The 11,061-nt window shown below is 42.6% G+C and overlaps 2 protein-coding genes across 2 annotated transcripts; both read left to right on the top strand.

Moving 5' to 3' along the window:
• The first annotated feature begins 382 nt into the window (after positions 1–382).
• LOC113032176 (uncharacterized) lies at positions 383–3,169 on the top strand. The gene is made up of 5 exons (XM_026184884.1): positions 383–890; positions 1,273–1,379; positions 1,496–1,567; positions 1,865–2,011; positions 2,142–3,169. Exons 1-5 carry the CDS (start codon positions 878–880, stop codon positions 2,475–2,477), a joined length of 675 nt encoding a protein of 224 aa, XP_026040669.1. The 5' UTR covers positions 383–877; the 3' UTR covers positions 2,478–3,169.
• Positions 3,170–3,834: 665 nt separating this feature from the next.
• On the top strand, positions 3,835–10,904 carry grwd1 (glutamate-rich WD repeat containing 1). Its single transcript, XM_026185261.1, has 7 exons — positions 3,835–4,554; positions 4,645–4,762; positions 7,747–7,909; positions 8,007–8,217; positions 8,759–8,904; positions 9,552–9,743; positions 10,349–10,904. The coding sequence occupies exons 1-7, from the start codon at positions 4,338–4,340 to the stop codon at positions 10,655–10,657; spliced, it is 1,356 nt and encodes a 451-aa protein (XP_026041046.1). The 5' UTR covers positions 3,835–4,337; the 3' UTR covers positions 10,658–10,904.
• The last annotated feature ends 157 nt before the right edge of the window (positions 10,905–11,061 follow it).

Genomic DNA, 11,061 nt, shown 5'->3' with positions numbered 1-11,061 from the left:
TCATTAGCTCTTCGAGGAATGTAATGAATGTGATCCTTATTTCTAAAAGAAACTGACTGTTAATGAATGACTTAATGGGATGATACTGCGCACTGACTTACGGGACAGCGACTGATAGAATCAACAGGCAGAGAGGTGTGGGGAAGAATCCAAATGAAAAACATATGCTCTGACTGCATAACTAAGCCTCTTCGGCCCTGGTTGGGAGCGGGAGGATGGGGGTGGGAGCGGGAGGATGGGGGGGGGGGGGTGTTGGGGAATGTGGGAAGCAGAAGGGAGGGAGACGGGTCAGTCAATAGTGAGGTAAAACGTGTGCCTGTGGGAGTGGCCGACGCATAAAGGGAGAATTGAGCGGAGCACTTTCACTTTGAGCTGTGCCTGTGTCTGAGTAGGATACAGAGGGATAGGGAGAAATCCAGGGGAAGAGGTCAGCTCTGGCACTTTATTCATTAACCACTTTTAAGGGACAGAGACAGAGTGGCCAGGAAAATTCTAGGTCAGTAGTGAGAAAGGGAAAGGAGAAAAGATTTAGAAAGGGAAATAGAAAAACAAGGCTTTCAAAGTGAAAGGCTGCAGCCACCCTGGCTTCAAGTGGGAAAACCCAAAGTGAGAGAGCATGTCGATGTGAGGTGACAAGTGGGGCATGTGCATGGAAAGTACCAAAGGACCCTAAGTAAAGAGAAGGGGATGATCTGAGGGATGTGAACAGGAAGACTAAATATCAAGCAGTGAAGAAGAAGAGACAGAAGCCTGCTCTTTCAAAGACCTGTAAAAAAACCACAGGAGGAAGCTTCGCCTTTTACAGAGTGACAGTGAAGCTTGCCTGCAGAGTCACTGCTGTCAACAAGAGAAATGGACATGCAGTCAAGATAAAACGATGACACTGCGAGGTGAGAAACTATTATTTTCATGTTAAATTTTTGTCTGTTTTTCACCCTTTTTAAATGTCTGTGGGATTATAGTGAAACAGCAGTCCTGGTTAATGCATAGTGAGATTTAAATGGTGAATCAAAGTTGGTTTTTTTGCGCCACTTTGAAACATCACAGCCATTTCTGGTGCCCTAATTAAATTAGAGATGTTGCAATCGTAGCCCAGTGTCTCCTGCTGTTTTCTTTTTTTTTAAAAAGAAAGAAATGGCTAATTTACACAGGAAATGATGTCATGTTCTTTTTAGTAGCTATGCACTTTGAACAAGCTACAAACCACAGAAAGTTTCCAGCAATTATGTGACTTGTTTTCTGTGGCTTTCGCTCTTATCATGTCTCCAACAGTTCTACTGTTGCTGTCATTACTAACTGCCCCATGTGGTGGATGTGAGTTTGACCTGGAAGGTGTGAAAAATATCAAAGGGACCATCGATTCGAGTTCAGCAGGCTTTGTAAGTGAAACTCTCTTTACTTCGTTTCTAAATATTTACTTCTATGTCCATATAGACCTGTGTGGTCCTTCTGGGTATCTGGCTTCTCATCTTTGCCTCTTTTCTCCCTCCTTCAGCGCACAGTGTTTCCTAAGGATTACTATGTGGTACATCGATATACAAGACACATGCTCTGTGACACCGATCCGGTGAGTTGTTTATATAGGAAGTGCTCATATAGATCTTATATATCCTGTTCATTTTAACCTTCTCCTGAAGCCCACTTGGGTTTTTTTTTTAAAGAGAATAATTACTTGCTTTTTTTCTTTGGTCGTCTTCCACTATAACAAGTCACATGCTCTGTTTAATAACAGTCTGTTGTCCCAAGTGGCCTCCAGCCTCTCTCGTAACACGGTTACTTGTGTGGTTCTTGCGGTGATTTGTCATGTGTTTTACATGCTAGTCCTAATTTTGGGGTTATTGTGTTGCTCTGTTTTTCCTCGCAGTGTTGCGTGTTCCCTGCTGCGTATGTCCTCCATGATTCTTGGCAAGTGCTCCTGACAAACCTCTGGGAGGAACACTTAAATCACTCTCTTGTTGTGGAACTTACACGGACACTGGATAAAATTATTAGCAAGAACAGAAACATGGAAGTACGTATTCTCTTTTTCTTGTCGTGACATTGCTCGCTTCAGTATCAAGTAGCTGTTTCAAACATGACTTTGTTAGTCAGATTTGTTGTCTTGATAATACTGATCTCTCTTCCTTGTTTCCTTGCTGCAGATGTTTCGGGAGGAGACAGACTTATCCCAGTTCTCCTTGGTGTCTTCCTCTCCAGAAGAACTCCTAAAGTTAACATCAGAACTTTTTAGCCGGTGGATTCAAATTGGGTGCCCACCTTCAATTGAAACATGCACCCTGCCCAACTTGCCACCGTCTGTTGAAAGGAAGGACTACAGCCCATCAAGGGCCAGACTTTTAACCACTAGAGCGGTAGACAATATGAAATCTGGCAGGATTATAGACACACCGCCACTGTCCAGTGGGGTTCCCCCATCATATTCTGCATTTGTTTGGAGCTCCTTATTATTAAGACTCTACTGGTGTTTGCTACCATAGTTGTCAAAAAGGGTCTTATATATATCTTTATAGGCACTGATGACTGTTTTCTTAAGTTTTTGTCTCTGTGTTTCGGTGTGGTAAGCTTTGTGAAACTCAAGTGTTACATCTGATGCACAAAATTAGAGCAAACCACCAGTCTCGCCGTCCAACAGCGCTCTGTAAGAGGTGATATCGCAGATGTAATCCAATAGCATCACTATTTAGAGCAAGCTATCTATGGTTTATGTTCTTCTTGCTAATGGGCATTGCCTGCCACTGTTTACAAATGGATGTATATGTATTTACTTTTGTACAGAAAAATAAATTAAAGACATTTAGATATATGCATCGTTAGCTTTTGGTGTAACTTGCCAGTATCCAAAGTCTGTGTTATATTTATTACAGTATTTTGAATGTACATTTACAGTTAGACTACTTAAGTAAATGTGCTTAAGTGTTGGGATATACATATTTACTTTTTTTTTTCATTTAAATACACTTTTACGCCACATTTTAGAGGTAAATACTGTCATTTCTCTCCACATTTGTAAAAAATGATTATGCACTGTGGCACACTGAAAAACTCAACAGTTTATGAAGTTGTTAAAATCAGTGCACTGCCAATTACAGCTGTAATGCCTGCATAATGATACTGTAGCCTATGATCAGCACTAACTTATGACATTAATAAAACTACAGTTGCAGAGCAATCACAGGTACAATTCTTGCCCAATTTGCATTTGTAACTTTGCAGTGTGGTCCTGCTATTTGCAGCAGCAAAGTATTTAATCAGTCGGAGTTATATGTTTACAGTTTTCTCCCTGCTGCTTTTAAGAGATTACGTTTTGTGTTTAATCTTGCATTCCAACTGCAAGAGTCTGCATTCGTGTGAACTCAACCGTAGATTCTCTTGTAAAGAGGCAGCCTTTGTCTGGAAACTCTTCAAATATATTCTGCAGCTTTAGTTTAAAAAAAAATTAAATAACTAAAAAGTCTAAGAGATCAGTTGCAGATGACAGAGGAATGTGTGGTAGAACAGCCCGGGATGTTAAGGCTCTTGTCAAAGACCTCGATGAGTAATAAAAGAGCACTTGTCTCTACTTGTACTCAGCTACACGTGAAAGAAACACCTTCGTCCTGACAGAACCCCCCGAGTAGTTTCACAATCTCTTAAATGTGAGTGTTTGTTAAAAGAGCAGAGAAGGTTTCAAGAGAATCTCTGGCACAATTTTAATAATGAAATTCAAACACAAATGTAAAAGAAAGAAACACATGCTTAGACAAACGTGTATAAGAGAAATTGCCCAAGTATTCTTATGAATTTAGCATAGCAGCTTTTATGGCAGTTTCCCAACACCCTGATACAGTCAGTGCAAAACTATCTATAAATTATTGCCAGTGAGTAGCTGTGAGTCAAAGCCTGACTTCCCATTAGTGGTGCAGGGGCTGCTGAGCCCCCTGCCAGTACCAGGCTGTGCTGCGTAAGATGTAATACAGCACATTCAAATAAATCTCATTAAATCACACAATCATGACTCAGAGGTGAAGACTCTTTACTGATCGGTGCATGGACACGATCCCAAATGTTCTTAAGCAAAAGGCTAATTATCTTCCAGGGAGGAGACAGAACATTTGCCATGTAGCTAACGCTAACAGTGTCCACGCTAATAATGTTCACGTGATCCTCAGGGCTTACAGTGTGAGACAAACAATTGCAAGCCTGGTCTTTCCTGGCAACAGGGGCTCTTTTGCCAAAGAGGTCAGCTGAATTCCCGTAAACAGGGAGAGAGGGGCGCCGCTGGTGAGGAGGGTGAGCGGCGTTTAAACCACGTGGCCGCTGCCTGCACCGGAAGTACGCCACACCGTGCCTCTGCCAAGATGTCTGCGCCCGGTGAGCACGCCGTGGAGGAAAACGAGATGGAGGAGATGGACGAAGCAGGCAGCGATGAGGACGAAGGGGTGGAAATGGAAGAGGAAGGGGCAGAGGGAGAGGAGGAGAAGAAAGTGTACGTGCCCGGGATCGAGCCGCTTGAGCCCGGGGAGGAGCTGGAGATGGACCGCTCCGCGTACCGCATGTATCACGAGTGCCAGACAGGCAAGTTAAAGTCATCATTACTCCCAATGAAGTTCACGCTTCCACCATGTGGGATCTCTGGGCTTAAGTTACCTTGTTGTTTATGTTCAGGTGCTCCATGCCTGAGCTTCGACATCTTAAGGGATGGAGATGGAGACAGCAGGGAGCAGTTTCCCCTGTCCATGCTGCTCTGTGCGGGCACGCAGGCGGACACGGCTCTGAAGAACAGGTACAGGACCACTGACCTTTAACCCACACCTTCATTACTGTCGGCACTCAGCATTTAATCCGAAAGCACCATTTTTAAAGGTCCTGCTCAATAACGCCGGATGTCCTGCACCTCCGTGTGTTTATTTTGGTCGTTTAAACTGGTGTCAGTGGTTAGTTTCACAAATATATTTTAGAGTGATCTGTCATGTTTGGCCTGGAGTAATTTTATCCAGCTGACATTGTGCAAGAGGCAAGTTAAACCCATAAACTCCCCCCATCCCCCCAGTTTTTAAATACATATTTATTCGTAGCAGACGCATTCAGATGGCAGTTGCATAACAACATTTAGGCAAAGTTAAAATGAGCAAACACAGCACCAGAGGATAAAATAATGGCTTGCAAATATTATTTAAGAGCAAGACTAATTAAGTAAAGTGATTACAAAAGGATATTTTTGAAATTTAACAAGAGCAAGTACAAAAACCATAAGCAGAGGGAAGCACTTTTGCAGTGGGACGTATTCATTTTTGCGTGAGAGGTTGGACTGGACTGTTTTCCACTAATTCTAAAAAGCTTGGTTAGGAAGCTGCATCCATTTGTGTGCAACCCTCCCAGACAAATATAATTCCATATTATTACTAATTGGGTACTTTGAGCCGCTCCCTTTTTCCCAAGGGGTCTGAGTATGCATGCTGATTTGGTATAGCTTTTAGCCCGGATGTCCTGAGGTAACTTTCCAGTTTATCCAAGCTGGGGAATTGTGAGACCTGCGGGTTTAAATGTGTTTACTACTAATTTGTTCCAAATACTAGAATTTTTCTCCCTAAAAATGAAGCATACAGTTGTTGGACACTCAATACCACACAGCGGATTGTTCTATTAAAAATATGCCAAAGGGCACGAACAAGTTTGGCACACAGCAGCTGGCTGCAGCTGCTTGATCCTGGCACAGCTGGGAGTCAGAGTTATGAAAAACATCCAAATGAAATCCAAGTCGGTGAGTTATTAAATTAACACACACTCCTGTACAGCTGTTATAATGGGAGAGATTGGCTGCAGAGACCAGGATGTAACCACGGTAGCTTCATGGCTGGATTTGGGCATTTTAATGCTTTGGCTAGCCTGAAGCGACTGTTTGAGCACCTGTAGTTTTTGGCACTTCCGTGGTTTTGTTTTTTTAGCTGTGTAAGCTACAGAGACAGACACCTATTCATGCTCATATTCACACCCAGCTTTAAGTCACCAGTTAACTGTAAGCCGCTCGACTGTAGGAGAAAGTGAGCTAAAAGAAAACACAGAGCGGCGCCACCCAGTCTGTTGGAAGTTCAAATCCCTGAACCTTCTAGCCGTGAGGCCACAATTAATATTCCATTTTTCTCCCTATTATTACTAGGACAGTTCACAGAATAAAGGCTGGCTTACTCTAATTTTAAAAGTCACATCACTGTAACGCAGCTAATCAGTAGCACAAAGTGAGCACTTGGTCTGTTTACTCTGGAGTATTGAGTAGGGAGAGTTAAAGAGTTCAAAAAGCTGAAAGCAGGCATTAAGCTTCACCACATTTAGAAGCGACAGCAGCTCAGCTCTGCTGCAGCCATGTGCCGAGCAGTAGAGCTGAACACAGGTATTTGTAGTTGCATTTTTATCCTAATTCATGGCAAAGTTGTCCTAAGACAATGAGTTTATGTAGCAGATTAAGTTGGTCATCTATAGTCTGACTATAGTTTGATCACAGTGTGGGATAAAAACAAATGTGTAGATGTTGTAGAAACTCTGTTCACTCACACTTTCTCATTCATACAACAATAAAAGAATACCAATGCCAGACACGGTGGGCCACAAGCCAGGTTACTGCAAGTGCTGATCCCAAGCTCGAATAAAGGCTAAGGGTTGCATCAGGAACGGCATTCAGAAAATCAAATATGCAGATTATCAAGAGAGCTTTTTATGTACTGGCCCGGTCAAGGTCCGGGTTAATGACAGGCAGCTGGAGGAAATTGTGCTACTGCTGGGCAAAGAAAAAGGAGGAGGAGTAAGGAAGGTCTGCTTGAAGGCAATGAAAAAGAAGGAAAGGTACAAGCGAGGGTGCTAAACTGCCAGGCAGGAGGAAAAGAGGAAGACCACAGAAAAAGGTTCACGGATGTAGTGAAGGAGGACATGCAGACGGCTAATGAGACAGAGGAGGAAGCCAGAGATGGAGGCAGATGTGCTGTGGCGACCCCTAAAGGGAGCAGCTGAAAGAAGACGAAAATAACCATAATTAACCTTAATAAGTAACAATAAATAATACCTGTGAAAGATCCCTGCTTGGATGCCAGGAGGAGAAACACATTCGTTCAGGTTCAAGACCTCTAATTAGATTAGAGGATGGATGTTTTTACATTAGACCAGTATTGCAGGAGTAGTGGGCAAGACTAAAACTTGAAAATGATTTTAATTTCTTTAAATTTAAGACCTCCAACAACTTCATTCCTTATTTAAAAAGCTGCTTTGTGCAGGTGTCCCCAGGAGGTGTCCTTTCATCCAAAATCATCGCATTATTGCCACGTTTCCATGTGTAGTAATGTTAAATTCCCCTTATTTTCCCATTTTTCCTGTTGTACATGTTTATTGTTATCATTACCAAATGTGTCGTTTATAGCAGAGAAAAGCAAACTCTTTAATGTCTAAAGGAAGATTCTTTTGGATGCTAACATTAAAGCATTGACTCTCTTCACTATAGACCACACCACAATGTTGTTTTTATTTGTTTGTTGTTTGGATTTTCCTGTGATGCACAGTTTCAGTTTTGTTCTGATGTCAGCTCTCGTACTGTTCCCCTGAAAGGTCTCCTTTCGGTGGAGACTTCAGTGGTCAATTAAAGGTTATTGGAAAATCTCAAGCACTCAAAGATGAAGCACACTGATGCAGGATAGTTAGATTTTTCTTTTTGGACTGGGGTATGTCCCAGAAATCAATGCTAATAAATTAATTGTTAATTAATTGTTTTTTGTTTTTTGGCAGACTTTTGGTCATGCGCATGTATAACCTTCATGGAACAGAGAAGGACAAAGAGGAGGAAGAGAGCAGCGATGACGAAAGTGATGAAGAGGAGGAGGATGAAGAAAAGAAACCACAGATGGAACTGGCCATGATGCCCCACTATGGGGGGATTAACAGAGTCAGGGTATGTAGACGTTTATAAGTAAATAAAATCAGTATCTTGTGCATCAGTTTTTCTTAATTCTCTGATGATTCGACTAATTTTGCTTCTTGGCGTCCAGGTGACTCAGGTTGGAGAGCAGTCATTAGCCGCTGTGTGGTCAGACAAGGGACAGGTGGAAATCTTTGATCTCCGATCCCAGCTGGAGGCCGTCCACAGTTCTGCTGCTATGGCTGCATTCATCAAACAGCAGAAGGAGGCAGCAGCGCTCTTCAGTTTCTCAGGGCACATGACTGAAGGCTTTGCAATTGACTGGTCGCCTAAAGTACCTGGTATGTGAGGCTTATCCTGTAAGACTGCTATACAGATGTGAAAAAACAAAAGAAAAGCAAAACAGCTCACCCTGTGTGGCAACATTGTTTTGTGCAAGCAGCCATGTCCCTGATTGCACCTGGACTACTTCGTTATCTGATTGACATGATAAAAACAGTCTCCACCTTGTGCAAGATATTTTTGTTCCCATGTTCTTAACTGTGTCTGCCCGTGCAAACCTGTCATCGGGAATCAGAAAAGTATTGTCCACTGCAGGGCTGACACCGGTGTATACGTCAGAGAGGGATCAGCTACGATTAAAAACGTGCAGTAGTTTTAGTGAAAAGATGCCAGTGTGGGCTTTTATAAGAATAACGCTGGAAGGAAATCCACCTTAAAGTGCCGACAAAGAAGAACACAAATTCCTCTTAAACATGTAAACGGGTTGTTTTTATTTGCATGTATTTGAATGTCTTTGAAAGCTGCGATTGACTGAGATAAAGAATTGAATAGATGTCTGTCAAAGATTAAAATGTTAATTGTTTTGTGTTTTGTTGACAGGTCGGCTTGTCAGCGGGGACTGCAAGAAAAACATCCACGTGTGGGAGCCGCGGGAGGGGGGGACTTCCTGGCAGATTGACCAGCGACCTTTCAGCTCCCACACAAAGTCTGTGGAAGATCTGCAGTGGTCGCCTACAGAAGCTACAGTATGTTTGTACACCAACGGTGACGTAGTGGCACAAACTTTGGCAGATTGTGCTTGCTGGCTTGTTGCACCCTTAACCGCAGCGGTAACATTAGTAGGAGTGTCTGTTCTGAATCTTAAGAATTGTGATGTCTATACATTTCTAGGTATCTTCCACTAAGGTTAAGTCCCTGGTGATGTGTGGGTAATTCGTTGAAAAAATTGGGTGCGGTCACGGAGCAGAATTATGGAAACTTGCTGTTAAATGGCACGTGGTAAAAATAGAATATGGTAACACTTGCTGTGTGGCACCACAGAGTTGTGACATAACAAATTACAGCCCAAACTATGTAAATTACGCGAGTCTTAGCGCAGCAGTTAGTCACCAAACCAGTTTGTGACATGTCGATGTTCGTCCTATAAGACTGGGTGTTTGTATTTATGAAAGTATTCTTTTATTTTGGATTCTCAGGGCTTTTCAACTTGTACAGTCTTGTCTAAAATTTCTTGCTGCAGTAAGGATCATTAAGCATGCAAAGCCCACCAGAGCCCTCCCCTAGTAAATTCTTAAAAGGAAATAGTTCCTTGTTTGTGAAGGCTGTTGGATCTTATTGTGTTAATAGTTATTGTAAAGTAAACTTTTAAAGTAACTGGACTCTCTTTCACCAGGTTTTTGCATCTTGTTCAGTGGATCAGTCTATTCGGATCTGGGACATCCGTGCCCCGCCCAATTCAATGCTCTCAGCCAATGAAGCTCACTCATCGGACATCAATGTAATCAGCTGGAACAGGAGCGAACCATTCCTCCTGTCAGGAGGGGACGATGGACTCCTGAAAGTGTGGGATCTGCGACAGTTTAAGGTACAAAAGAATAAATGGAGGCAATACATCTAAAGATAATTATGTAAGTCTAATTAAACACACATTGCACTCACAATAATAGAGCTATTATCAGTGTGCCAACATGTCACTGTGACCCACGATTAGTGTTAAATGGAAAACAATCTTTAGGCTTGTGCTGTCAGATTGTCTCACCTCTTAGTGTTCCGGCCCCACCTAACATTAGTTGTACAGTTGTGTAACAATAATAGCTTTAGCTGTTGCCTCCCTTCTAAATCAGGAAACTATTTTAATATATTTGGTGAAAAAACATTTACATGATTTATTACAGAGAGCTGAATGAGACTTTCACAGTACACAAAGTCCTAGTTGCACCGTATGAGCGACATATTTAACCCTTTCCCCCATAATGACGAGTTTAGACACCTCTGTGTACATCGGTAAAAACATGAGCACAGATCACCCTTCTGATGCACACCCAGTCCTTTTGTTCTTCAAGCAGGCCTGAAGCATGACAGTAACTGCTCTGTTCAGTGGTTGCTCCTAGTATGTTTTCAGAGTGAAACCCCACTGAGCTGAAACTGTATGAACAGCTGTCACACCTCACTGCTCTCCTGTTCCTGTAGACCGGGCGTCCCGTGGCCAACTTCAAGCAACACAGCGCTCCCATCACCTCGGTGGAGTGGAACCCCGTGGACTCGAGCGTGTTCGCCGCCTCGGGCGCCGACGACATCGTCAGCCAGTGGGATCTGTCTGTGGAGTCGTGCGACGTGGGCGCCAGGGTGGAGGCGGTCAGGGACCTTCCCCCTCAGCTGCTGTTCCTGCACCAGGGTCAGTCTGAGATCAAGGAGATCCACTGGCACCCGCAGATGCCGGGCATGATGGTCTCCACGGCTCTGTCGGGATTCAACGTGTTCAGGACGATATCCGTGTAGCGTTTGTGCGTTTTAGAGACAAATGGATAGTTTTGCATTTACATGACTGATACATGTGTAACAAGCACTAAGAAGCTTGTAATGTATATAAATAAGCTGTGTATGTAATAATTCAGCTCTTTGACATTTATTTTCCAACAAAGGCACCACATTATGGTCCCGTTTAACTTTCAGCCTGTATGTTTACAGACTTTTGAACTTTTTAAGGCATCACTTGCATGCTTAAAATAAATTTTTGATAACTTGACTGCTCTGTCATTTACTTTTTGAATTGCTAAAGGAAAAAATGAGTTTCCTGTCAAACATCTCTAACCTTTAATATAAATGGAATCATTATGAAAATGATAAAATGAAACAGGTTTATTTCAGTATTAATGTGTGTGAAATTTCACTCTCACCAGCAG

This window comes from Astatotilapia calliptera, chromosome 11 (assembly GCF_900246225.1).
Source record: "Astatotilapia calliptera chromosome 11, fAstCal1.2, whole genome shotgun sequence".
Taxonomy (NCBI): domain Eukaryota; kingdom Metazoa; phylum Chordata; class Actinopteri; order Cichliformes; family Cichlidae; genus Astatotilapia; species Astatotilapia calliptera.
Note: the sequence above shows the minus strand (reverse complement) of the source record. Positions and strands in the feature narration are given on the sequence as shown.